The sequence below is a fragment of the Brassica napus genome, chromosome A4 (genome assembly GCF_020379485.1).
Source record: "Brassica napus cultivar Da-Ae chromosome A4, Da-Ae, whole genome shotgun sequence".
Classification (NCBI taxonomy): Eukaryota; Viridiplantae; Streptophyta; class Magnoliopsida; order Brassicales; family Brassicaceae; genus Brassica; species Brassica napus.
The window spans coordinates 10,676,738-10,704,269 of NC_063437.1; the positions used below are offsets into that span (position 1 = coordinate 10,676,738).

The 27,532-nt window shown below is 35.7% G+C and overlaps 2 protein-coding genes and 1 non-coding gene across 3 annotated transcripts; 1 reads left to right on the plus strand and 2 right to left on the minus strand.

Annotated features, from left to right (window-relative positions):
- Positions 1–4,139: 4,139 nt before the first annotated feature.
- LOC125608489 lies at positions 4,140–4,246 on the minus strand. The gene has a single exon (XR_007339380.1). It is a non-coding gene; the product is annotated as a small nucleolar RNA R71 (small nucleolar RNA).
- A 14,667-nt stretch (positions 4,247–18,913) lies between these two features.
- On the plus strand, positions 18,914–22,893 carry LOC106446209 (putative leucine-rich repeat-containing protein DDB_G0290503). The gene is made up of 9 exons (XM_013887911.3): positions 18,914–19,195; positions 19,349–19,552; positions 19,634–19,756; positions 19,910–19,950; positions 20,032–20,116; positions 20,191–22,005; positions 22,081–22,212; positions 22,303–22,376; positions 22,446–22,893. Exons 1-9 carry the CDS (start codon positions 19,118–19,120, stop codon positions 22,630–22,632), a joined length of 2,739 nt encoding a protein of 912 aa, XP_013743365.2. The 5' UTR covers positions 18,914–19,117; the 3' UTR covers positions 22,633–22,893.
- Positions 22,894–23,021: 128 nt separating this feature from the next.
- On the minus strand, positions 23,022–27,017 carry LOC106446208 (DNA repair endonuclease UVH1-like). Its single transcript, XM_013887910.3, has 8 exons — positions 26,059–27,017; positions 25,753–25,976; positions 25,589–25,674; positions 25,296–25,445; positions 24,435–25,169; positions 23,923–24,294; positions 23,540–23,763; positions 23,022–23,445 (listed from the first exon to the last, which is right to left on the minus strand). The coding sequence occupies exons 1-8, from the start codon at positions 26,922–26,924 to the stop codon at positions 23,235–23,237; spliced, it is 2,868 nt and encodes a 955-aa protein (XP_013743364.2). The 5' UTR covers positions 26,925–27,017; the 3' UTR covers positions 23,022–23,234.
- Positions 27,018–27,532: the final 515 nt, after the last annotated feature.

A 27,532-nucleotide genomic window follows, 5' to 3' on the forward strand; every position in this document is an offset into this window, starting at 1 on the left:
AGGTCACCTGGTTAAGGAATGGTCATCCCAGTGCTTGGACGGCCTTTTGGTTTTCTCAGCAGGTCGTTCCTTTTCTTTTAGCGGCCTCTGAAGTGTTCTACTCAGGTTTGTCTCCATCACAGCCTGTGTTTGTTTTGAATAAGGCTCGGCGGTCTAGCGGGTGTGTTAGGTCTCTGGTCTGCCGGTCTATTCATGTTGGACTCGGATTAGGAGGTCATTAGCGAGCTGTTCTTAGATGGACCTTATCTTAAAGACTTGTTCATCGGGTACGCCAACTTTTCCGGGCTCAAGATCTCGTTTTCACAGCGGTCCATCTTTTTGCGGCAAGCGAAGTGTACCAAGTCTGATGTGTTCAGCGTGTTGGTCTTGTAGCCGGATGTATCTTCCTCTGTTTTTCCAGTTAGAGCTTCTGTTTAGTTGCATTTTAATTTTCTGTTTCTTTGTGATCTCTGTATTCTGTCTAAAATTAAAATTGGTAATGATAATTTTAACATTTTTACCAAAAAAACTTATATATATGTAATTTCCATTTTCATTTTTGAACATATTTTTCGTGAGTTGGCTCAGAAAATGGGGGTAATGGTTCTTCACGTGGGCACAATGTCTTGTCGCTCATGTGAGCATTACTTTTTTTCGTAACTGATTTTCGCATGTGAGCATTACTTTACTATGCATGTAATCATTTCACAGCTTTACTTTTTCTTCTACTAAATATATTTCTCACTGCAAATCATTAGAATTGTTGGTAAGATTATGATATTATAGTAAAAAAGATTTTGACGTGAAAGAAAATACACTAGGGTCTAGGGTAGTTTTTTCTATGTGACTAATATCATTAATATAACTGCAAAATACACATAACTAATAATAACTAAGGCTTCAAATATTACGAACCGCTCCGCTCCGCACCGCAGTTAACAATAACAAAAATCTCTACATATACTATATATCTATACGTTTTTATAACTGTTAAAACCGCACCACAGTTAAACCGCTTGTAGGCTCCAAATGGTAACAGCGAGTTGGGTGATGCGGGACAAACAGATTGGTTAGTGCGGTGCGGTTTAAATGCGGTTTATGTCAACAAAACGCATACTGCAGGATAAGTGCGGTTCGTCTAAAAAAAGTGGTTCAAAACAATATGTGAATGGTGACCAAAATAATAGATAGTGCGGAACGTATGTTTGAATGGTGATTATGAACTTAAAAGTGCGGGAAAAATATAAAATAATATTTTCATATATATTATAAATATATTTTACATATTTTTATAAAGTACAAATAAATTACAATCAAAAGATAAATTTAATTTATTAATTTTTCCATAACAGATTTGTAATATTAATTTTGAAAAGATATCTTATATATGTGAAATATGAAACTTAATATGTTATTAATGAGATTTTATAGCTAATATCATATTTTATTTAAAATATTATAATTTGGTTGTTTATATCAAAATTAATATTTAGAAAATATTTAGAAGATTCGGTTTAGTTTCAGCTCAATATTTTTTTGGTTTTTAATTCGGTCCGGATTAGAAACTACCTAATATCCAAGATAATCTAGGATTTCATTTAGTTCTGATTTTGTTATGTTTTTACTGTTAACTCAAGTTAAAAAAAAAAGAAGAAGAAAATTTCAGTTTTTAATTATATATAATATTTTTGATTAAAATTAAATAATTCAAATACTTTTAATATTTGTAGAAAATGTTTGGATAAACTAAAAGATGCAAAAAGTTTATATGGTAACAAAGTTAATTATTGTGCATAACAAAAATAAAATGCATATAATATTTTTAATAGTTTAAAAAATTTCAGATTATATCCAAACTTTTTTAATAGAATAAGTATGTTGTAATTAATTATATTAGTTAGCATAGTCTGTCATAAATTTCTCCCGCACCACTTTCTGTTTTTATTTTATTATTATTTTTTAATTAAACTTAATAACAAAAGAAGTTAGTTGAATGGCGACACTTTTTTAGACAGCTGTGTGCTTCTTCCAGTCCTGCGTACAACACTGAGAGCCTAAGTGGTAGTAGGCAAATAGTTATGTGATATCTTGCATATTTACATTGTTTTATCCATTCATTCATAAACATTTTCATCATATAGATTATGATTTAGACATGTTTAGGTTACATTTTGCATGCATATGTCTCTATCAGGTATTTGAGAACCACATGGAGTTTCTGGAGACATTTGGGTGCATTTGGAGCTCAAAGGAGGTGATTAGAGTGGTCTTTGGACGAGCACTGCCTGGAGCGACTTCTCGGAGCGACTACATGAGGTCGCTGTGCACCACATCCCGGAGCGACTCATCCAGAGCTACTGCACGAAGTCGCTCGCGTTTTCACATCCGGAGACACACATATTTGACCCTGGAGCGACCTTCCAGAGCGACGTGCTGAAGTCGCTCCCGATGTTCAGAGCGACCTGCTGGAGTGACACACCAAGGTCGCTCGCGTTTGTGCTGTCGGAGACACTAAAAGTGGCTCTGGAGCGACTTGCTGGAGCGACACCTGCAAGTCGCTCCGCGTTATTTTGCTGCCGAAATTTACAATTTTTCGGGGACCTTTTTGCAATTTGAAGGCACGTTTTGCACTTCTAAAAACCTATGTTTTTTAATACTTTGTAAGCCAGCGGGCAGATTTTTTTTGGATCTATTGAGAAATACACAAGAACTCTCTTGAGAAGTTCATCTCTTGGATTTTGATTTGTTATGTTCTTGTGTTCTTGTTGATTTCTTATCTATTTCTCTACATGGTTAATCTGAAATCCAATATGGGTTTAAGAGGAATCATGGAGATTAGTGAGTAATCACCTTTGGAATTCATGGGTTAGGGAGATTAAGGGTGATTAGGTTAGAGCTAGGATGTTTTAGTGTAGATCATTCATATTTCCTTGCTAGTAGAGTAATCATAATGCATCTTCTGAGTTGGCCACTCAGTTGTTGATCCTTAGGCATTTCTCACCCGAAAGGTGTTCGATGAAATGCCCGAGACAACTCTCCTAGGCTTTTAGTATACTTTGCCAAAGACATTTGTTGTTAAAGGTGCTAAGATAGCTAATAGACTTGTTAGTAATGATTGCTTTCATATTATTCAACCAAAGACATTTGATGTTTGAGATGTGTTAGCAAATGAGCATTCATCTAGACATAGAGCTTGCTTAGAATTGTGTCTAGGCTTAAGGTTGATAGTTTGATTGATCATTTGCCATCCTTAGTTCGATACTTGATCACCCAAGGTCTAATCCCTATGCCCATGAATTCTCTTTTCCCTTAGTCAAGAAAGTATCATTCTGTTATTGCTTTTTAGTTTTAGTCATAGCTTAAAACCCATCTAAATCATTGGTTGCACTTAGATTAAGTGAGTACTTGCATTCTCAGTGCTTTGATATCCCTCAGAACTGGTTCGACAATCTTTTATACTACAACATTTGTCTTAGGAGCCTTGAAAACTCTTAACATCAAATTGGCGCCGTTGCCAAATTCTGAGTAGATTTGAACATTGAGATTTAGTCACTTGCTTGAGACTAAGTCATTTTTATTTTCTTTTGTTACTGATTCTCTTTCTTCACCTCCCTTTAATCTACAGGTGTATGAACTTGAGGAGCAGGGGTCCATCAAACCTAGTTCCAATAGCTGCAGACATCAGAGCTTTAGAGAGAGAGTGTGCTAGAAATAGAAGAGAAGAAGAGCAACAGGCTCACTTGCAGAGATTGAGTACTGATATGGGAGACATACCTCAAAACCAACAGCGAGCAGCTCGACCCATTGGCACTTACGACCGCCCCAACATTCATGGTCATAGATTGGGAATCCGAGCACCCGCTGTGGCAGCCAACAACTTTGAGATCAAATCAGGACTCCTCAACGTGATCGAGAACAACAAGTATCATGGCTTGGCTCTAGAGGATCCATTTGATCACTTGGACAGGTTCGACAGCTACTGTGGGTTGTCAAAAACCAATGGTGTGTCCGAAGATGCCTTAAAGCTCAAGCTATTCCCTTTCTCTTTGGGGGATAAGGCACGTCAGTGGGAGAAGTCTCTACCCAGCGACTCCATCACCACTTGGGATGACTGCAAGAAAGCATTCTTGGAGAAGTTCTTCTCTATTTCAAGAACTGCTAAGCTGAGAAACGAGATTTCCAGCTTTCAACAGAAGAACTTGGAAGGCTTCAGTGAAGCCTGGGAGAGATTCAAGGGCTACCAAGCTCAATGCCCACACCATGGTTTCTCTAAGGAGAGCTTGCTGAGCACATTCTACCGTGGTGCTCTTCCTAAGTACAGAGCCAGACTGGATACAGCTAGCAATGGGTTCTTCTTGGGGAGAACTGAGAAAGATGCAGAGGAGCTGGTTGACAACATGGTAAAGAGTGATGCAGTCTACAGTGGAGACCACGACAGAGGCAGTAGAACAGATGATAAGCAGACGAGGAAAGAGATCAAAGCTTTGGAAGACAAGATCGACCTACTCATTGCTGAAAAAGCAACCCAAGAGCAGCTGAAATTTGTTGGTAACTCCAAGCAGGAAGATCCACTTGTTGTCAATGAGGTTGAGGGTTTGGAAGGTCAAGAGGAGTTGTGTTTCATCAACAACAATGGTAGCTGGTACAAAAAGGAGCCCAATTTTCAGTACAACAACTACCAACAGAAATCCTATCCCAACAACCAACAGAGTGGCTATCCGCCAAAAAACAACCAGCAAGGCAGCTATCAGCCTCAGCAAAATCCCTCGTCTGGTTCCTCTGCTCCTCAAGAGAGCAGCACTGATACCTTACTGAAACAAATCTTGGAGTCTCAGACTAGAAGTGAGAAGCATGTTGGTTATGAGTTGAAGAACCTTCATACCAAGATTGATGGGAGCTACAATGAGCTCAACAACAAATTCTCACACCTTGCTTCTACAGTCAGCAATTTAGAGAATCAGTTTGCTTCCATGAACACTCACCAGAATCGCCAGCAAGAATCTCTACCTGGAAAGTCTGACCAAAATCCCAAGGAGGCCAAAGCTATCACCCTTAGGAGTGGTAAGCAGTTACCTCCTAAAACCCTCACCAAGGATGCTGAGAAACTAGGTGAGGGGGTTGCCATCAACATAGATGATGAAGTGGTGATTGTTGATGAGAAGATCAATGACGAGATCTTGGAAAAGATAGTAGAAGCCAAAGGTAAAGGAAAGGTTGGGGAAGAGAAGAAGACAGTAAAAGATGGTGAAGTTGTTACTCCAGCAAGTGAAAGTTCTTTTGTTCCTCCTCCCTATGAATCCAAACTTCCATTCCCTGGTAGATTCAAGAAGCAGCTGCTAGAGAAGTACAAGGCTCTGTTTGAGAAGCAAATGAGTGAAGCTCAGGTTGCAATGCCCATCATCGATGCTTTCATGTTGATTCCTCAATACAGCAAGTTCTTGAAAGATACTGTAGCTGCAAAGAAGAAGGAGATGGAAGGCATGATGATTCTTACCCATGAGTGCAGTGCCATCATCCAGAGGCTTGATGTTCCCGAGAAGTTAGAGGATCCAGGAAGCTTCACACTACCTTGTGCTCTTGGACCTATGGTATTTGAGAAATGTCTCTGCGATTTGGGAGCTAGTGTCAGCTTGATGCCTTTGTCTGTTGCAAAGAAGCTTGGATTCACTCAGTACAAGAAGTGTAGACTCTCTCTGGTGTTAGCTGATCGTTCAGTGAAGTATCTTGTGGGTATCTTACAGGACCTCTCTGTGAAGATTGGAAGGTATGAGATACCTACAGATTTTGTGGTGCTTGAGATGGGTGAGGAGGCTCAAGACCCATTGATTCTAGGAAGGCCATTCTTAGCTACAGCAGGAGCTATTGTTAATGTGAAGGAAGGCACGATTGATCTCCATTTGGGTAAAGAGAACATCATCCACTTTGACATCAAGGAGAAAATGAGGAAACCAACTGTGTTCGGGCAAGCCTTCTACATTGAAGAGATGGCCACTCCTGCTGATGAGCATCTTGAAGAGTTACCACCTGAGGACGACGAGGAGGGAGCATCTCCCTCTACTCATTCCCTATAGAAGGTAAACCACCACACTCCCTTGTATATACCATTTCATTTTTGCATATTAGTCTTCTTTTCGGTATCTCTCTCTACTTGACAACACAGAGACTGTGTAACTCAAGTTTGGGGGAGGTACCAAGTATTTGATCATGTTTGCTTTGATGTTGTTTCATTGAGTCATGCATTGCATACCTATTTGCATATTAAAAAAAAAAAAAAAAAACAATCATTTAGTTTGCATCATTTGCATTTCTAGGAGAGTCTAGAGCATATAGGTTGCATTCACTTGCATTGGGAGCAATGATTTTAAATGCTTTGTAAAGAACACTACGTTGCACCTGAGTAGCTTTTGCACCTCTCAAAAAGACTTGTATGTTTCGAGCCTTGAAAACTTTTCCTGAAACTTGTTGATTGCTGAAACTCAGTCTTTGAAGCCAACTACAACCTTATTTGAACTGAACGAACTTAATGCTTCTTGCTCATGGTCCCTTGTGTACTGAGTCATGGCTATACACACTTGAGTTGTCACATCCTTTATGCCAATCTTATTTTGACAAACTCTAGTGGTAGACCACTCCCAAAACCCTTCCCTCCTTTTAAGCTTTCATTGTTTGATGAGTGAGGCCTTCTTCGGAAAGTCTTACATGTGCATAATGTTGAGAGTATCGGGAACGACAATGCTTGATCTTCATTCTTGCTAGATTGGGCACTCTATTGTCTAGCTATAGGTGGGGGTGAGTGTTGTGATTATGATTTGGGAGAAATGAAAAAGGAAAAGAATAGACTCTTTGTGCTTAAGTGAATTGTTCTATTGGGACCAGTATAGAAGCCTCAAGCTCAAGTTTTGAAAAGTCTTGGCCCCCAGCCTAAAAAAAAAAAAAAAAAAAAAAAAAAAAAAACGAAAAAAAAAAAAAAAAAAAAAGAGAAAAAAAAAAAAAAAGGAAAAGAAAAGAAAAAGGGGGCTAGCAAAGTTGTTAGGAGCTAGGAAATGTTTTGAGGTTGTGAAAAATCCCTTGTAGATTTCAAAGAGAAGGAGTTAAAGTTCTTAGGATCTTTTGGTGAGAGATGTGAGTTGGGTTTGACATTTGGGAATGATTGTGTAATTGTATGTTTGGGAAAAGGGTAGAACAATGGAGATTGAGCATTGTATGCATGAGTTGATCCCTTTCTTAGATATATTATGTGCAATGTCAAGGCTACTTGTTTCGAGAGTAAACCACCTTAAAGATCATATGTTTTGAACCTCTTGAATCACTTGAATAAAAGTCTTCCCTTACCCAACCAAATGACTTGGACCAACTGACCATTTGCAAGAATTCACCTGATGTTTTGTGCTTAATGAATGTGAGAGTTGGTTGATTTGAATGTGTGGATGCTTGATGATGAGTGTAAGAACAAAAAGAGTTAAGATAGGCCTAGAGAAGCTAGAGTGTAATAAGAGAGTGTGCTAGTTGTGTTTCTTTTGGCTATATGCTCCCACCTTCAACCTCTCTCCCTATGAGTTCTAGAAAGTTCACTTGTGGACAAGTAAAAGAACAAGTTTGGGGGAGTTGATATCTTGCATATTTACATTGTTTTATCCATTCATTCATAAACATTTTCATCATATAGATTAGGATTTAGACATGTTTAGGTTGCATTTTGCATGCATATGTCTCTATCAGGTATTTGAGTACCACATGGAGTTTCTGGAGACATTTGGGTGCATTTGGAGCTCAAAGGAGGTGATTAGAGTGGTCTTTGGACGAGCACTGCTTGGAGCGACTTCTCGGAGCGACTACATGAGGTCGCTGTGCACCACATCCCGGAGCGACTCATCCAGAGCGACTGCACGAAGTCGCTCGCGTTTTCACATCCGGAGACACACATATTTGACCCTGGAGCGACCTTCCAGAGCGACGTGCTGAAGTCGCTCCCGATGTTCAGAGCGACCTGCTGGAGTGACACACCAAGGTCGCTCGCGTTTGTGCTGTCGGAGACACTAAAAGTGGCTCTGGAGCGACTTGCTGGAGCGACACCTGCAAGTCGCTCCGCGTTATTTTGCTGCCGAAATTTACAATTTTTCGGGGACCTTTTTGCAATTTAAAGGCACGTTTTGCACTTCTAAAAACCTATGTTTTTTAATACTTTGTAAGCCAGCGGGCAGATTTTTTTTGGATCTATTGAGAAATACACAAGAACTCTCTTGAGAAGTTCATCTCTTGGATTTTGATTTGTTATGTTCTTGTGTTCTTGTTAATTTCTTATCTATTTCTCTACATGGTTAATCTGAAATCCAATATGGGTTTAAGAGGAATCATGGAGATTAGTGAGTAATCACCTTTGGAATTCATGGGTTAGGGAGATTAAGGGTGATTAGGTTAGAGCTAGGATGTTTTAGTGTAGATCATTCATATTTCCTTGCTAGTAGAGTAATCATAATGCATCTTCTGAGTTGGCCACTCAGTTGTTGATCCTTAGGCATTTCTCACCCGAAAGGTGTTCGATGAAATGCCCGAGACAACTCTCCTAGGCTTTTAGTATACTTTGCCAAAGACATTTGTTGTTAAAGGTGCTAAGATAGCTAATAGACTTGTTAGTAATGATTGCTTTCATATTATTCAACCAAAGACATTTGATGTTTGAGATGTGTTAGCAAATGAGCATTCATCTAGACATAGAGCTTGCTTAGAATTGTGTCTAGGCTTAAGGTTGATAGTTTGATTGATCATTTGCCATCCTTAGTTCGATACTTGATCACCCAAGGTCTAATCCCTATGCCCATGAATTCTCTTTTCCCTTAGTCAAGAAAGTATCATTCTGTTATTGCTTTTTAGTTTTAGTCATAGCTTAAAACCCATCTAAATCATTGGTTGCACTTAGATTAAGTGAGTACTTGCATTCTCAGTGCTTTGATATCCCTCAGAACTGGTTCGACAATCTTTTATACTACAACATTTGTCTTAGGAGCCTTGAAAACTCTTAACATCATTATGTTTGACCTGGGGTGACATTTATATGACGTAACATATACGTGTAAGAAATTCATCTAGCATTTTCACTATCTGTTTACCAACGCTGAGTTGGCCTAGTAGTAAAGGGGTTACGGCTGTAACTACCATCACTCGGGTTTAATTCACGTTGGGAGAGACTATTTACAATGCTTGGATTCCCAACAAAGAGGTGAAACCACCTTTTCTTTTAACATTTTTACCAAAAAAAAAATAAATTCATCAATATCTATTCATATTTACAGAAAGAAAACTAATACTACTTCTTTTTTTGGAACACCGCAGAAAACCAATACTAACATATTCTTTCATAATCAGAAGAGGGTTTGTGCTTTATAAAGCAAATGAAACTGTCGCTTTCATTCCCACATGCTGACAGTGAGAAATGAGTGAAAAAAGATAATTATTTGCTCAATTATAGTACTTATCTTATTTCTCAAGCCATCAACTAAAATAAAGATGATCTTCATAAATGTTTGAAGCATTTAATCTGTTATTTGATATGGTACTTGTGTTGAGGTGATAGACGTTCTCTATCCATTATCCGTTAGTTTTGAAAGGCTTAAAATATCTTTCCTTTTTTGGAAAGCATGCCATCGATAGTTTTTCGTCAATCCATAATTTTTGTTTTGATAATCACGTGATAGTTTGGTTAGATAAATAAAAGATTACCTTTTTGCAATGCATAGATTACCTTTTTGCAATGCATATCACACGATCTCGATCCGGATAAATTAGTTACTTTCGTTTTATTTAAATAAAGTGTCTTATAAACCCAACATGTATGATCGATGTAAAATAGACTATATAATAAATGAAAGTGAAAATGACTATACGTAATCTCGTGTTGGTGGTTTAGTGCCATAGGCCTATAGCCAGCCACTCGGCTTCTGATCTGGCACATATAGATTTGAAATATAGAAGAAATAATATATATATGGACTGATAGGTCAAAAAAGGCAGGTTGTAATAATATTTGTTAAGAATTTTAAGATGAAACGTACTTATAGAAGAGTACAATTAATATATGTCTAATTTAAATATAGAAATTGCATGCAGTTGGTGTGATTAGTGCTTACTAAAATTCAAAACAGATGAAGTTAGTGTGATCAATGAATCAATATAGATATGACTGGTACGATTAATTGTTACGTTAAAATATATAGTGCAATCAAGATGTTAATAACATGTATAGATATCTACTCCTTCTGTTGGTTTTGGAAAAATAAAAGCACAAGATAAAAGAACTTACTAATTTAAAAATGATATCATTAATAATATAAATCTAAAATAAATTGATAATAAATAATGCAGTAAAATATTATTGAGCAAAATATCTTATATTTTATAACATCAAATCTTTTCTAAAACATTTTACATTTTCGTACGGATGGAGTATAAGATATTGATTTTCGATTAAATTGTTAGCTTCTAAAGTTCGATATTTTTCATTGTTTCGAGGCATGCCTTCTTAAACAAGCACATCCTACAGCTAAAACTTCAACATTGTATATATTCATTTTGTTAATACAGTACTAAATGTTGGATAATTTCATACAGTAGCTAGCATAAAATTTCTAAGCGGTTACAGAACTTTTTTTTTGGGTGCAAGTTACAGAACAAATTAATAAGGTGTTTTGGAGATATACCAAATATTGATGTCTTACCATTAATACTTATGAGTGTGCTATGTGTATCTCCCAATGAAACTCTATGAAAAGTAAACTATCTTTTTGATAAAAAAAAATTAAAATAATATATGAAAATCCACCAAAAAAGTCTTACAAGTGTACTTTAAAAAAAAACGTGTTACAAGTGTATACTCTTTCCGTTTCAAATTAGTTGTCGTTATAACATATAATTTTTGTTACAAAATAAATATTGTTTTATGATTCCAGTACAATTTTTTCTATTAAATTATTTTTTACTCCTAATTAAATAAAGATAAATAATAAATGATATATAATTATAATGATCAAACAAGGTAAATTTGAACCTTTAACTGGTTTTTTTAATTTTTGTGAAAAATTCTAGAATGACGACTAATTTGAAACTGATGGAGTAATATAATTCGACTTGTTCCACAGGTTTGGTATATTATTTGTGTTTTATTGCTTGGATTAATGCTTTGTAGAAACCTTAAATAAATCTATTTATGGCGCACACACAAAAAAAAAAATGTGGTGTCATGTCGAGTAAACATGAAGAAGGTATGTGTCACATTAAAGCAGGTAGACCTTTTACGAAGCAGTTAGGTATTTGACGGTTGGGGCTGCTTATGTGATTTCATTTATGATTTATTTTGTTAAACTCCAGCATATATATATTAAGGGAAATTATGTGAGATGACGCTACAAAAAAAAACATAATTGATTGAATACCCAGATACCCTAACTTTTCACTGTTTCACATGTTTTTTATATAATATTGATGTATTACCCCTGCTTGAAACCGGAGAAACCTGCTAGAAAAAATAAAATTAAAAATTACTATTTTGCAAAAATATGTCGTGTCTCTTCCAGATTCACACCCCTTTGAATAGTTTCACTCCAGATTCTCTCCACCGCGTTTTCTCTGATTACAATCCCTTGCTGATTCGCATTCACATTCCAATTTGTGTTGATCCTAGCCGAAAAGACCTGTGTAGTGGCGATCACCTCCATCTATGCAAACAGCACCATCTTCCGTCACCACCGTATGTTCTTCTCTTATATTTACTGTATCAACAACAAAATCTGTCTCTCTGATACGGTTATATGTATTATCTCCACTGATGTTGCGAGATACAGTTACATTTTTTCGCCGTGGATGAAGTTGATCGGAGAAGATAAACAGTGTCTGTTTATTTTGTTCTATTCTATTCGCATATGGAATAGAAATGTAAAACAATATGTGTTATGTTTGTTCTATTCTATTCGCATATGGAATAGAAATGTAAAATAATATGTGTTATGTTTGTTCTATTCCTGTTATGAAATGCGATATATTCTGCTACTCTTCTATTTTATCATGTTCCATTCCATTTGATGATTACTAAAGAGTGTTTTATTTTGTTAAGAAATATAGTTTTGGAACAAGTAAATATCGTGCTATGATCTAGATTGTGTAGTTTAATATTACATAATATAATTTAATTTTACATAATATATGTAATTTTTTAGACTTTGATATTTGGGTTTAGGATTTATATTTGGGTTTAGGGTTTATATTTTGGTTTAGGATTTAGTGAATATAATTTAGGGTTTAGTATTTAGAAGGTGAGGGATATGGTTGGGGGATCAGCATTAACTTCTTCCATGAAATCATAGATATTTCATCATTTTGTTTCATTCGGGTTTAGTTTATGAAAGATTGGGGTTGACATTAGATTAGGGTTTATATTTCCGTGTAGGGTTTATATTTAGGGTTTAGGGATTAAAGTTTAGGGTATAGTTGGGTACAGTTGGGTCACATTAACCGTTTCCATGAAATCATAGATATTTCATAATTTCACCAATATATACCATGCTATTTATTTTGTTACATTCTATTTGGGTTTATGGTTTATATTTGAGTTTAGGGATTAGTGAATATAGTTTAGGTTTTAGTATTTAGAAGATGAGGAGGTATAGTTGGGATCAACATCAACTTCTTCTACGAAATTATAGACATTTCATAATTTTACCAATATATACCATATTATTTATTTTGTTTCATTCTATTTGGGTTTAGAATTTATATTTGGGTTTAGAATTTATATTTAGGTTTAGAGTTATGTATTTGAGTTTAGGGTTTATTGATTAAGGTTTAGGATTTAGTATTAAGGGGTTGGGGTGGGATTTGGATAATGTTTAGTATATATGGGTTAGATTTGGGATAATGTTTAGTATTAGAGTATGTGAGTGAGGTTAGAAATCTGTTTTATTTCGGTGATGTGGAATAGAACACTGAAACATATGTATGTGGTCATAAATATGTGACGTGGTTCCTTATATTCACTCAGATGTGATTTAAATATTAGCCATACCTCAATTTGTTTACGTCATCTAACTTTCTATCTTTCACCGGTTACTTGCACCAACCAAAGGTATTACCGGATCAAATGGGCCTTAAATGTTAGTTACCCAATTACGTCAAAATCAATGCCATTCTCTTAATTTCACTTCAAATTTTAGCTATTTGGCTAATTGACCCATATATTAATATATCTGGCATTGAATAAACAATTTTTGATTTTTAAAAGGTAACTAAAACTTAATCTGTGTATCCCGTACGGATGTTTTTTTTTAATAAAATAGACATAATTTTTTACAATACAAAAAATGTAATAGTTGCACAAACATGTATTTATATGGATATTTGTTCGATTTGTAATATATAATATTTATTATGATAGATTGACCATTTTAATTGTGTATAATTTGTTGATTTCTCATATTGCACTTGGATACAAAACCAATCAAAATAATATGTTATATTTGTCAATTAATATTTTTAACTATATGAACTATTTTGATGTATTTATTTATAAGTTAAAGCACCAATTATTATGTTTACGTATATTAATAAAGCTATATTTCTAAAATCAACTGTATTTTTATTTAATAAGATAGATAGATATGTCTCAAACTTTTTTATATGCCAACTAAATTCTACTTCTATTTTTTATTTTTGAAAAATATTAAATTGAAATTTATTTGTTGTGTTCTTATAATTAAAATATATGTGTGAATTATATTAATCACCACATTATTTAACATTTATTTGAAAATAAATTTATAAGTTTTGATAAAAACATCTATAATTTATTTAAAAATATTGTCAGCATCTACAATTTATATTTTGTAAGTGAACTGAAATCATAATATACATGAAAAATAAAATTTAAAGTTTGAAGTCAAATTTTCAATAGATTTGTTTAGTTTTATTGTAAATTTTGATTAGAAAATAATCTAAAAAAATAAATTATTTATGCTTAATTAATTAAGCTTGGTAAGTTTGGATAGAGACTAATCTAACAAGATAAATAATTTATGGTTCATTAATAAATAATTACTAATTAAGTGGCATAAATTGTAATTTTTATGATGAAAAATATATTGTTTCTAGAAAGTACTTCAAATTTATATATATATATATATATATATTAACTTACAAATCTACAAAAAGTTATATACTTCGAACGAGCTATGGTAAAGCAGTGAGAATTTTTTAGAGCATTTCTAATGATCCCTCAAAAATGAAGGAGAATATAAAAAAATGATGAAAAAACTTTTCCAATGGTCTTAAAAATGATGCACCATTTGAGAAGCCTTTCCTCATTGTTTGATGTTTTTCCTCATTTTCTTGTTAATATTTTTAATTTATAAATTATTCTCTAAACTTTTATATAATTTTATTTTATACTAAATTTTTTTTTATAATTTAAAGAAATTATTAATACTTTTATAATGTAATTATAAGTTTAAATAAACTCATTTATCTTTTTAGAAACTAAACTTATATACATAATGAAGATTTAATTAAATTAAAATCATATTTGGATAAAAAAATTAATTTTTATAAAATAATAACCATTATTTAGAGTTAATAATAAATTGTAATAACATGATATTTTTGAAATTATTTTTTTAAGGAAAAAATGAAAGGAACTAAATTCATTTTGAGTTTATCTCATTTTAAGAGGAAAAATGAAGGTAACCATCAAAAATACTCTTAGACTAAATTAATGATCTTATGTTAGATGACATATAAAAAAATTTGAATAACACCACAGAGGACACCGAGCTTTGGTGGTATCTTAATATGTCCATCTCTGAACTAAATAAGAAAATCATCTTTTTATTTGTTTGTTCTTTTCTGTAATTGCTGTTACTTATAACTAGATTCGTTTTCCGCGCTACGCGCGGATTACATGATTCAAATTTGTTAATTTACAAATTTTTCCACTACATTTACAATATTATTAATTGTTTATAAAACATTTTAAAATACAATAATTTTATAGTTCATTTGCAATAATTTATTTTATTTGTTTTAAATTTTTAGTGAAAGCATATTTTAAATCATGTGATACAATATTCTAAATTGAAAAATTTTACTGGTGAAAGATCAATTTTTTTTAAAAAGTATTATATTATATTAAATTAAATCACAGATTAATACAAAACTATACATGTCTTTAGTTGTAATTACAAAAGAGAAATTCCCTAGGATAGACCTAAATTTTTTTTTATCACAAATATAGACCTCAAATATCAAAATGACCAAAAAGTTTTATTAAGGGGTGTATTTTTGAGTTTATGATCTAAAATTTAGGGTTTATGATTTAGGGTTTAGAGTTAAGGGGGGGGGGGTTTGGAGGTATGATTTCAAATTTTAAAAACTAAAAAATATTAAAATTTTCAAAATAAAAAAGATCTATTTGAAAGAATTGCCCATAACAAAATTAGTTAGATATTTTAAAATTTTGTTTTAGTTAAAATGAAATATAAATTTAATTTTAAAATAAATACGACATTAACTAAATATTTAAAAGTTTTGTTTAAAAGAAAAATAAAATATAAATTTATTTTAAATAAATTTGAAATTACTTAAATATTCAAAATGTTTATTTTAATGAAAAAATGAAATATATATGTTTTAATGAAAAAAAGATATGAAAGTATTTTATTCAGATAGAATTTCAGAGTAAATATAGTAAAGCATGTGTATAGTAAATCATTATTAAGCACAGTTGCTTCCTGCCTTGTGCACCCAACTTTGAACTGGTACAAACACAGATCATGACAAGTTAGTTAATTAACTATAAATATCCAAACTTTATATTACATGCTTCTGCTGCCAGAATTATCAATCTAGAAAAAGAAAAGATTCCTGAAGTCAAGATCACATCCAACATGAGTTTGCAATAAAGATAGCAATATCGTTGCGTTAACATCCCATAAAGAGTCAGCAACTGGAGTTACGTTTTCAGTGTATTATATGACCAATCCCAGATGTATATAATATACTAATGATCAAGCATGCATTCTCCAAATTTTTTGAAAAGGAAGTGGCATAAAATAATTTGAAAAGGAAGATATGTATACTTTGTTATATGAAATCACCAGTTACACTTACTTATTTGGTTTTTCAAAAAGTAGTCAGAGTTTCCCATCTTTATCATGCACTATTATTGGCATATTTTGCCTCGTGCTATTGAACTCAAGAATGTTCAAGACTTTGTACAACCTGCAACAAAAAGCCATTTCAGGACTCGAGTTAAAGATTAGATTAAATTTTGATGGCATACATCAAAAAAAAGATGGATAATTTTGTCAATTTGGTTGATGTGTTGAACTCTAGATCTGGCCTCGTTGACATAGCTGGTTCTGCCAATTCGAGATGTAATATTCCGCACAAAATAACATTGAAAACTTGACCCTTCTGTTTGAAGAAATATATAGGAAATTCACTTTTGATTGATCAAAGTTCTGAGCTGAGAAACCTTGAAACTGGGAATGGGAAGCTTCACATCAAACAAAGGATTTCCCTCGATCAGCTTCTGCAACTCAGTATACATTATATTCCTGGCTGATTTTGTATCACCATATTATAACAATTTCTCGTTTTTCTTGTCGAGATATCAAACACACACACACACACACACTCTCTCTCTTAAACACCAAAGTGTATGCTTTCCAGAAAATTCAGTTATATAAAGTGAACAGAAAATTTACCTAAAATTCTCTAGAGTCAGAAGCTGAGTGATCTCTTTGTAAAGTTAGTTGAAAGCCGCAAAAACATTCAGGTCTGTGGCTAATATTTGAGCAGATTTGCTTTGTCATTTCTGCAAAAAATCATACAAACACTATTAATCAAGAAAGAGCATAGACAAACCATACATTCGAGCAATATTTTTTTTAAAAAAACAAATCATTACCAATCTGGAGCTTCAATATACTTATGCTTCCTAATCTCAAAGGAATTTTTCATAACAGTATCAATTATCATGACTAAATTTAAAAGCTTAATTTCGTCGATGTATAATATCGAATCAAATCAGATCAGATTTAGAACATTAAACTTAACATAAGCTTACCAAGAATTTATGAAGAGATTCAATACGAAAGTTCTCGAACGAAAAAACATCTTTCATCTTCTGCTACGTCGTTCTTCGGCAGTGGCGATTCAGTTGCAGGGATCTAAATGGCCGATTTAGACAGAAATTTGCGTACTCTGATCATAATACAAACTCTAACTCTTCTTCAACACGCCTCGACTGGGTTTCGTGCAGTTGAGTTGGAGTTTGTCCAGCCATAGCTGCGGTAGGTATTTTCATATAGCTTTGGAGAATACTTGAACTTCGTAAGTGGCCAAAGGGTTATATAGATGGAGATGGGGAAGTTGAAGAGAGTCGTCAGGTTGGGGTTTTTTATCTGATTAAGGTGTTAATGGCTCTGAACAGTGGAGAAAGTGTATCTATCTAGCCAGAATTTTGAAAGATGGTGGTATGAATTATTTAATGGTGTATTGTGATTTGCCTTAACTATTTTAAGCGTATAAAAATTGTGGAAGTTAGGGTTAACGAAGAGGGAGGAATATGATATGCTATTGGCTGGAATGATACATTGAATTGGTGTGAAGGTTTTGTGAGGCACAACAATTTGTCATTAAGAAACTCATAATGACATGACTAAATGATTGGTTCTAAATATTTTATCATATGTGGCATGCTTAAAAAGGCTTGAAATTAGTTGCTTTTATATAGTGGGATTTGTTTTTCTTTTTGTTACTTATTATTGATTTGTGGTGTTAGCTAAAAAGAAAAATACAGCTGCTTATATACCCCACAAGCATTGGAATGTACAGCGAAAAGACAAAATAATAACTATAATGTCTTCATGTCACACAGCTTATGAAAACTCGCATGTTCCATGTCAATGATGGTTTTAAATGTGACTATAACCCATTCTAGTAATAAAACCTAAAGTAAATACAAAAAATTAAATACTGATGGTTAATCAAAACGTTTTTTAAAAATGATGATCAAGTAAAACTTAATAATATGCTGAGATTTACATTAATAAAGTTGACTACTAGAAAAGTTGACTATTTCTTTTTTTTTTGGAAAACATAACCGTTGCCTATATTTATTGTTTTGTTACTATCACCGGGACAAACGCCGCATGCATATATTTAAGTATCTGACCGTATCACCCCTACTTACACAGCTTACGAAATAGATACTCTACTAGTCACTGAAGGGTAAGCAAGTCATTACATTGCTTACTAGTCACTGTTCCCTCCACCCAATACATGCAGCATTTTAAAAAAAAAAAAAATATAATTTTAGATTAATAAAGCTTTTTTTGTTCACAAAAAAGATTAACAAAGCTAATTTCCACTACTAATGGGAAAAAGAATTTTGGTGCCGACCGTTTCAGTAGAGTGTAAGAGTAATTATTTTAATCTATTATATAAAGAATCTTTTTTTCCCAAATCTGTCGGTACAATATTTTATACATAAAAACAACAGTACTTGTTTGAGAAACAAAAGCTTAAGTATTATATAGTATAATAAGAAAACTATGATCTTGTAATGACAATGGCTGAAATATTAACAGAGAAAAGGGTCAAATACTGAAATAAAAGGGAAATCAAGTTAAGGAAATGATAAAAAATGTACTACAAATATTATACAAATTTAATAAATAACACACTAGTAATTTTGATTTTTTTTTAATTATGTTTTGTTTAAACATAATAAAAAAAAAGTAAAAAAGCTATAATAGTGAGCTAGAAAACAGAATCGGGTTGGCAACCCTGAGAGCCTATGTTTGTTAATAAATCCTAAAATTAATTAATTAAGAAATTGACGTTAGCTGATAAATTAATTGTTTAGTATAATAATAATAATAATGTAGAGTAGATCCACTTATTTCCATTTTCTTTGTCCCATTTATAAAAAAATCCAACTGGTGGAGCAAAACTCTCTTGCAGATAGATCCTCTTTTGCTCTCTGCATTGGACTGAAAATGGCTGTTTCTTCTCACTCTCAGCGAGAATGCCCTGAGCTCCGGTAAGAAGAAGGATCACGGCGATCGAATAATATACAAGGAAGGTGAAGAAGATGTTTAAGTCAGGGAGATGGAGGAGCGAGAAGAACAAGATCAAAATCGTCTTCAAGCTTCAGTTTCATGCCACTCTGGTAAATTCTTTTTTTCTCCAGAACATAAATTGTCTGCGAAAATGAATTTTGAAAAAGTAAAAATAGTGAATCTGACAACCTGATTTGACCAATATGAACAGTGAAATTTAGTTTTATTTTTTTGGACTTTGGATCTTTGATTGTTGTTGTCAGGTGAGTGAGTTGAAGGGAGAAGGATTAACAATCTCTCTTGTTCCCGGAGATGTTGGGAAGCCCACCGGGAAGACAGAGAAGGCGGTGGTGCTCGACGGTTACTGCCGGTGGGAGTCTCCGGTGTACGAGACGGTGAAGTTTGTTCAGGATGTCAAGACAGGGAAAGTCAATCAAAGAATCTATCATTTTATTCTTTCAACCACGGTGAGGAGTGACGACAATACTTTATATTTTTCATTTAAGTTTGTGTGTTCTTCTTAGCTTTTATTTTGTTGTTGTTGCCAGGGATCTACTAAGTCTGGTTTGGTGGGAGAGACTTCCATTGATTTTTCTGATTACGTTGATGCAATTAAGACTTGCAACGTCTCTCTTCCTCTCCAGAATTCAATTTCAAAAGCATTGTTGCACGTTAGCTCTCTCTCTCTCTTTCTCTTTCTTGCATTAATGTTTGTCATGAGACACTTAGGATTTGTAAAAAAGCTCACAAGATTTTTGCTACTTTATATTTTGAAAGATATTTAATTTGATTCTTTGAACTGGGGTTTGTTTGTTCATTTTTAGGTATCAATACAAAAGCAGCTACAAAATGTGGATCTGCAAAGGTACACCAAACTTCTTGCAACTCTTTTCTTAAGAGTGATCTTATTTGGAGTCTCTGATTTTTTGTCTGTGTGCTTTTACAGAGTGGTGAAAAGCTCAAGGAGTCTAGATTTAAACTCCCAGTTGAGCACTGAAGCAGACGAAAGCCTTAAATGTGATTCACTAGAGGTATTTTCCGTATTCTTTTATTTCTCAACCCATTGGTGCATCATTAATTTCTATTTGTGCCTGCTCTTTTATAGGAAGGACCATTTGGTAAAGCTTCCCGGATCGCTGAACTAAGGCGTCGAGCTTCCATTGAATCAGACAGTACGCTGTCAAGCTTTGACAGTGTCTCCGAAGTAGATACACTGGGGGAACTTGGAAGCAGAGGAGATCTCATTCAGCAAAACCAACCAACTATTATGCATCATCACCATTCGGTTACAAATGTGTATCATGAAGAGCCTCATGTATCAGAATCCGAGTGGTCAGGCAGCTCTGATCAAGGAATCAGCACTGACGACTCAATGAATAGTTCTTCGAGTGATACCATTCCACCGAGAGATAAAACAAGGACTACTTCCTCGGGTGATGACGTAGATAAGCTTAAAGCCGAGCTCGTTGCTTTGGCAAGGCGAGCTGATTTTTCAGAACTAGAGCTGCAGAGCCTAAGGAAACAGATTGTTAAAGAGACCAAAAGAAGTCAGGATCTCCTCAGAGAAGTGACTTGCCTGAAGCAGGAGAGAGATTCAAAAGTCAGGAACAAGTTGCAGTGTGAAGGAAAGGACACGCAAGTTCTTCTAGAAGAACTGGATTACGAGAAGGATCTGAACTCCAGTCTACGGATACAACTACAGAAGACACAAGAGTCAAACACGGAGTTGATCCTTGCCGTGCAAGATCTAGAAGCAATGTTGGGACAAAGACGTAAAAGAGCAGCTGAAGAGCCAAGGAGAAGGTCCTGCACAAGTGAGACAGATGAAGACGAGGATCAAAAGGCGTTGGACGAGATTGTGAAGGGACACATGGACGCGAAAGAAGCACACGTCTTGGAGCGGAGGATCACTGACCTTTACAACGAGATAGAGATCCATAAACGAGACAAAGACGACCTTGAGATACAGGTGGAGCAGCTTGCTCTCGATTACGAGATACTTAAGCAGGAGAACCACGATATCTCGTACAAGCTAGAGCAAAGTCAAGTGCATGAACAGCTGAAGATGCAGTATGAATGTTCGCCTTCTATTGTAAACGTGAACGAGCTTGAGAGTCAAATAGAGGGGCTAGAAGCTAAGCTCAAGAAGCAGTCGGAGGATTTCTCCAAGTCTTTGAGCCGTATTAAAGAACTTGAAACTCAGATGGAAGATGAACTAGAGAAACAGGCTCTGGTCTTTGAGGCGGATATTGAAGCTGTCACGAGGGCTAAAGTGGAGCAAGAGAAGAGAGCTATCGAAGCGGAAGAAGCCTTGAGGAAGTCGAGGTGGAAAAACGCTAGCGTAGCCGGGAAGATACAAGATGAGTTCAAGAGAATCTCTGAGCAGATGTCTAACACGTTGGCAGCGAATGAGAAGATGACTAAGAAAGCAATGGTAGAAACTCGTGACCTTCGCGTACAGAAGCGTCATCTGGAAGAGCTTCTCATGAGCGCTAAGGATGAACTCAGAGCGAATAAGGTAGAGTATGAAGCAAAGCTCGACGAGATGGAGAGAATGTTGGAAGGACTTGTGGAGAAATCCAAAAATCTAGAGAGTGAGAAGAGGAAACAAGAAGATGTCAATGCAGATTTAACACAGGTGATCACGAGGCTTGAGGATGAGATTGAGATCTTGAGAGTTGAATTGAAAGGAACGAAAGATGAGCTATCAAGCACAATTGCAGAGATGAAGAAAGAATCAGAGTCTTTGGCAGAGGAGTTGCAGCGTATCAAAGATGAAAAAGAAGCAGTCGTTACGCTTTTAGAATCAGAACTAGAAACTGCAAGAGGGGAATGTGGTGATCTACAGCATTCTTTATCAAAGAATGAATCAGAGATCGAGAAGCACAGAAGCAACAAGGAAAGAATAATACTGCTCGAGGTATGCGTTTAACACTAGAACAGTCATTACTTGCTGAATATTTTGATGTTAATACCAAAAAATATTGTGATCCAGGAACACATCAAACTAAAGGAGAATGCTGTAGAAGCCTCTTCGAAGATGTTTATCGAAAAGGAAAAGGAATTGAATAGCCGAATCGAAGAATTGGAGACTGAACTCAACAAACGAAGTCTGAATAGCCTAGAGGTAAAGAGAACTAACCTTTTAAAAAGAATTAAAATTGCATTCCAAATACCTTCAAAACAACATAACATAACTCTCTGGTTTTGTAAACAGACTGGTGAATCTCTGCAAGGTCCAGAAGCAGGTATTGCTTTGCAGAACAGAGAAGTACTGTCATCGAACAAGAGGTATGTTCATGAACCAATACAAACAGAAAAAACTACCGATCATTTCTGATGTTTCTATTTTCTTTACAGTGACATCCTTGAAGATTTGGTAAATGAAGTAGCATTATTAAAAGAGCAAAATGGAGAGATGGAGATGGAGTTGAAGGAGATGCAAGAGAGGTATTCAGAGATAAGTGTAAGATTTGCAGAAGTTGAAGGTGAGAGACAACGACTTGTCATGACTGTACGTAATCTTAAGAATGCCAAGAGGAGTTAGAAAAAGAAAATCAGTACTCTCAGTCTCAGGACCTGAAAGTATTACAAGGTTGTACAAAATTTATCTTCATTTCAATACATATAAAATATATTTTTTTCTGGTTTGATTTTAATATAGTTTTTCCTATTATAATTTTTTTGTCTGAGAGAAAGAAAAGTGAGTTTTGACTACTTTTGGGTGTATTTATATAAAGACAACGAGTTGTATAATATTCAAAATGTATTCCCAGTTCCAATCCAAAAGACGAATGTTTCGGCTCTATATGAAGTGACAATAAATACTTTAAGAGAGCCAGCAAGTAGTATTTCCATACTTGGACAAGGATGTTCGTCTCTTTTAAATCATTACCAAACAACCCAACACCTTTTATTAACCCTTGGCGACTCAAATATTGTAAGCAAATTTATCTTATTCACTACACTTTCATCTTTAAAATCAGAGTATGCTCACTAATGTAATTGTTACAACACAACAATAATCAATTCAAAACCCATAAAAATAATCAATGGATATTATTCTAGTCTACAACAAATGAACAAGAAATAAGTAAGCAGCTTTGCGTGATGGAGCTTCTAAATTTAGTTTTAGGTTTACCTCTTCTTTTAAAGCAAAGTCGGATACTTAGCGTCAAGAAACTCTCTGAGACTCTTAGCAACTTTCTGACCACCCATGATTTCTGCTAATTCCTCCACAGGCAAAGACGCCAGCTCAGACAAACTCTTGCATTTCTCCATTATCGATCTGTAGTTAGCGTCTGAAACTCCAGGAAGCCTTCTCAGAAACTCTACTGCTGATGTGTTATAGTTCTCGGCTCTGTTCGCATAATGAGTCAATTTCCATTTTTTTACTAAATGTAAATCGAAAAATGTTCTTTCCGCAGGTTTAAAGGAGAGTTTTACGTTGTTACCTGATGTCATTTTCTATGATACCCTCTTCGGAAGGCACACCAACTCTTATTGCTCGGCTTTCATCAGGCTCGTCTTGGTTTGATTTTAAGGTGGTGAAGATCTCTGCAGTCGCATGTAGACTTCGAGACCACAGTATCCGTAACCGAGGAAAATGCAGAACCAGCAATGATAGTTTTGATATGATGTTATATGGTGTCACATCATCTGATATATCACTAGCAGACTGCAAGCAAACATGAAAAACAAAGAACAAAAATTGTATTCTTTAAGAACTGATCCAAACTCAATGAAAAACAGATCAAACCATGTCATATATAACCAAAAAAAAAGGAAACATGAGAGAGACATCAAAACATGAAGATAGGAATGTGAGAGGGTTAACCTGAAAGGAGAAGCTTTTGTCTTGAGAGAACTCGATGAGAAGAACGGGTATTCTGTAATACCTTGACATCATTTCGACTTGGTGGAATAAACGACCTGATGTGAAGCTCTGGAAAAGATCTTGAATGCTCTTTCTCTCCACGCATATTGAAGGAGATAGGATATAGTCGCCGACCTCTAGTGTAACAGGTATTATCTTCATGCCTTTCTGGTGAAGGACATTTGGTAGGCTGCTCATGAACTCCCTCATGTCAACTATTACCTGTGTTTCTTTTTCAATTTCCTTTCTTCCACCTGCTTTACGGGTTAATGAGTTTTGAGTACTTGAAGCTGGATAATCTGTAGATGAGTTCGACCCCATGCAAAGCCCATCCTGATTCCAAGTCATTAGCAAACAGCGGATGAGAAGAAAGCAGGATAATGGAAACAAGAACACAACGTAAACCCCGGTTTTGGAGTTTCATCTACTTCGTCTGATATATAAACTGAATCATTGAGATTTGAGATATAAACCTGATCAACGGGAATCATCATCGAAGACTTCTGCCTAATCAATGATTCAAACGCTCCATTTTCCCGGCGGATGCTTGCTTCGAACTTCTGCACTTCTGTGGACTCATCATAGAAAAGAAAATAAACTTTCAGATTTTTCAGAGGGTTCTCTGCTTTGTACACCTCAATTTCTCTGACGAAACTCATGTCAGGGTGGTAGACAATGATCACAGACGGTTTCAAGACATCTAGTATAGGCTGATCGCTTTCTAAGGCATAGAAATGCACAGGCGGTAGCTTCTTAGCACCGTCAGGGTGGGCATCACTGGCTTCTCGAGGTCCTGATGTGCTCGCTTCACTAACCTTTTCTTCATTTTCTGAGCCTGTTACTATTTCAGGTTCACTGTTCTTCTTTTTCTTACTGCAACTTCTTATGGGTCTCCGAAGACTTGATGACTCCTTCTTAGCCTTTCCTTTGGTACTGGACGCCTTATCAACTTGAGCCTCTGGATTATTATTATCTCCCGAAGCAGTTGTCTTCCCTAGCTTACGAATAGAGGATGCAGCAGCCATAAGAGCCTCGTGTTCTTGTCTGCAAACACTGCTACCTTCCGAGCTCTGTATTGTCGTTACCGGAACTACTCCATCAAGAATCCCGAAACCCTTGGGAGTCTTTTGTTTCTTCTTTTGAGGTGTCTGCACATTGCGGATCTCAATTTTGCTCAGCAGGTACATTTCCCACTCTTCCCGCATTACCTACACAAGTATAACGCAAACAAAGACAACGGATTTGTCTTAAGTAAGGAAAGTGTACTTCTCAGTCGTCAATGCATGCCGTACGATTTAAAAAAAAACTCTAGTTATCTGACTAAGTGACTATACCTTATGTGGATTGTTTGTGATGCAATCTTCAAGCTGCATGCAGGAACGTTCATCTTTGCAAGCCACAAGAACCATTCCATAGTTGTCACTGTTGTCTTCCTCAGAAAGAGTCTGTTTTTCTCTTTCTTCTTGTGTCTCTAATAAAATCTCCTGCATTAAACATGGACACGCCATTAAGTAGTGTGGCAGCCAAATCAAAGAAACAAATATTGTCACTAGCTGACCCAAATTCCATCATTCAAATCAATCCAAAGAGAAACGGCATCAAAACTGAAACTCACTCAGACACTCACACGTAAGACTTTCCATTTGGGTGCCTCTTCCAGAACTTCTTCAATAACAACGCCAGTATCCCCACTCGTAGCCGTTGCACCACCAACTGATTAAGAGGTCCATTTATTATTAGCAAAATAATTATAAAACTACATACAACATGAGAATCACCATTTATTATTACCTGCTTCTACAGAGGCATTATCACCCTTTAACTTTCTCTTTTTACCACTTGTATTCTTAACATGTTCTTTCGACTTAACCTCGCTTGCCTTGATGAGACGATACACTCGTTTCTTAGCAAATTCAAATATCTTATAGCTGGACTCTGCAAATAACCAAACAGATCGATAGCTCTCGGCCACCCTGAGAGTATCCAAGAACTTCAGAAAGCTCACAGCATCATACCTACACAGAAACACAATAACAAAAAGCGCCGTCAGAAACTGCACAACACCCAAATTGAAGTAAAAGAGAAGTACTTTATCACCTAACAAGATAATCAAGCAACTTCCTCAGAGTCTTCAAATCAGAAACAAGCTGTTTAGTTCTTTTCCCAAGAGTATGCCAAATGGGATCAAGCTGCCTCCTCACAATCTCATCAAAGGACTTAAACAAACCACTCTCCACAGTCAAATCATCCACATCCACCTTATTCGTCTTCCTCATCTCCTTGAGACAAGCGTCCATGACTTCAATGATCGCCTTCTGTATCCCCACCATGTAACTCGACATCGATACTCTTATATCCACAACCTCCGGCGGCTCCCTCTCCAGCTCCTGAGACACATCCAACTGAAACCTAGGCCACAGATGGAGCCTCCGGAGGAAGAGAGCGCGCATGGTGCGCTCCGTCTTGGCGAAGCCGGAGACCATGGCCTGCGGTCTATCGGAGAAGGCGCGCACGTAGGCGGAGGCATTTAGGGTTTTGACGATCCGGACGATGAAGGCTTCGGTGGAGGTCTCGGAGAGGGAGTGAGCGTTGAGGATGAAGATTCCGGCGAGGGAGGAGACCGGGATGCGCTGGGTGAGGAGATCGACGATTAGGATCCGCGGCGTGATGAAGAAAGGGTTCCCGGAGGAGTAGAGGGAGTGGCGATGGTTCGCCGGGAGGTCGGAGGTGATCTCCGCCGGGGGAGGAGATGAGAGGGAGGAGAGTTGGTGGAGGATTCTGGATTTGAGGGATTGTGAGGCGGGAGAGAGGAGGAGAAGTAAGGTTCCTTGGGAGGGTGAGTGAAGGATGAGGAGGGAAGCGATTAACTTAGCGAGGGAGAGACCGGAAGAGAGGATTACTAGTCCGCCGTTAGAGTCTTCGAGAAGGTCTGATATGATCTGCTGATGAAATTTCAGCGCCATTGAAGAAGAAGAACGACGCAAGTCGGAGATAACGACTTTTGACGACGATAAAAAACCTCTTTATACGATAGAGAACGTTCAAACTTCACAACGACGCCGTTTAGTAACTCAAGTATCAAAATTCCTAGACCGGATCATTATTCACCAGGTATAAAAGATTTTCGGCAAAATTATTTTTTTTAGACCAAAGAAATGATAACCATGTCTCATTAGATCATAATCAAGGCGGAGTCCTTAGAGAGATTTTTAGGTGTGAATCTCGCAAAAAAGTTAAAATTCAGTCTCAAAAACTACGAAATAAAGGATTTTTATTTATTCTTCAAAAGAAGCGACGCCAAAGGCGATTCTAAAGAAAACTTCCGCCACTCTAGTTTTCACCGGGAATATCCGTGACCGGCGGCTTCGGCCGTCGGAGTTTCCTGTTTTTTCTTTACAGTTAGGGCTAGTCTAGAAATCAAACCAAATCATGTTGATTTGGACATCAAGTATTTCGATTTGGAAAAAACCAAATTGCGTTTTGTTGGCGTCTCACCGCTTGCGATCATCCGGATCTCTTCACCGGCAAACAATCCTCAAGATTTGGCTGAGAAGATTAAAGGGCTTTGGTC

Coding starts and splice junctions, on each gene's coding strand:
- LOC106446209 (XM_013887911.3), top strand. CDS start 19,118: ATGTTTAAGTCAGGGAGATGGAGGAGCGAGAAGAACAAGATCAAAATC. Junction 20,117..20,190: donor TTAAATGTGATTCACTAGAG/GTATTTTCCGTA, acceptor GCTCTTTTATAG/GAAGGACCATTTGGTAAAGC. Junction 22,377..22,445: donor GTACTGTCATCGAACAAGAG/GTATGTTCATGA, acceptor TTTTCTTTACAG/TGACATCCTTGAAGATTTGG.
- LOC106446208 (XM_013887910.3), bottom strand. CDS start 26,924: ATGGCGCTGAAATTTCATCAGCAGATCATATCAGACCTTCTCGAAGAC. Junction 25,170..25,295: donor TCACAAACAATCCACATAAG/GTATAGTCACTT, acceptor ATACTTGTGTAG/GTAATGCGGGAAGAGTGGGA. Junction 23,764..23,922: donor ACAAAAGCTTCTCCTTTCAG/GTTAACCCTCTC, acceptor GTTTGCTTGCAG/TCTGCTAGTGATATATCAGA.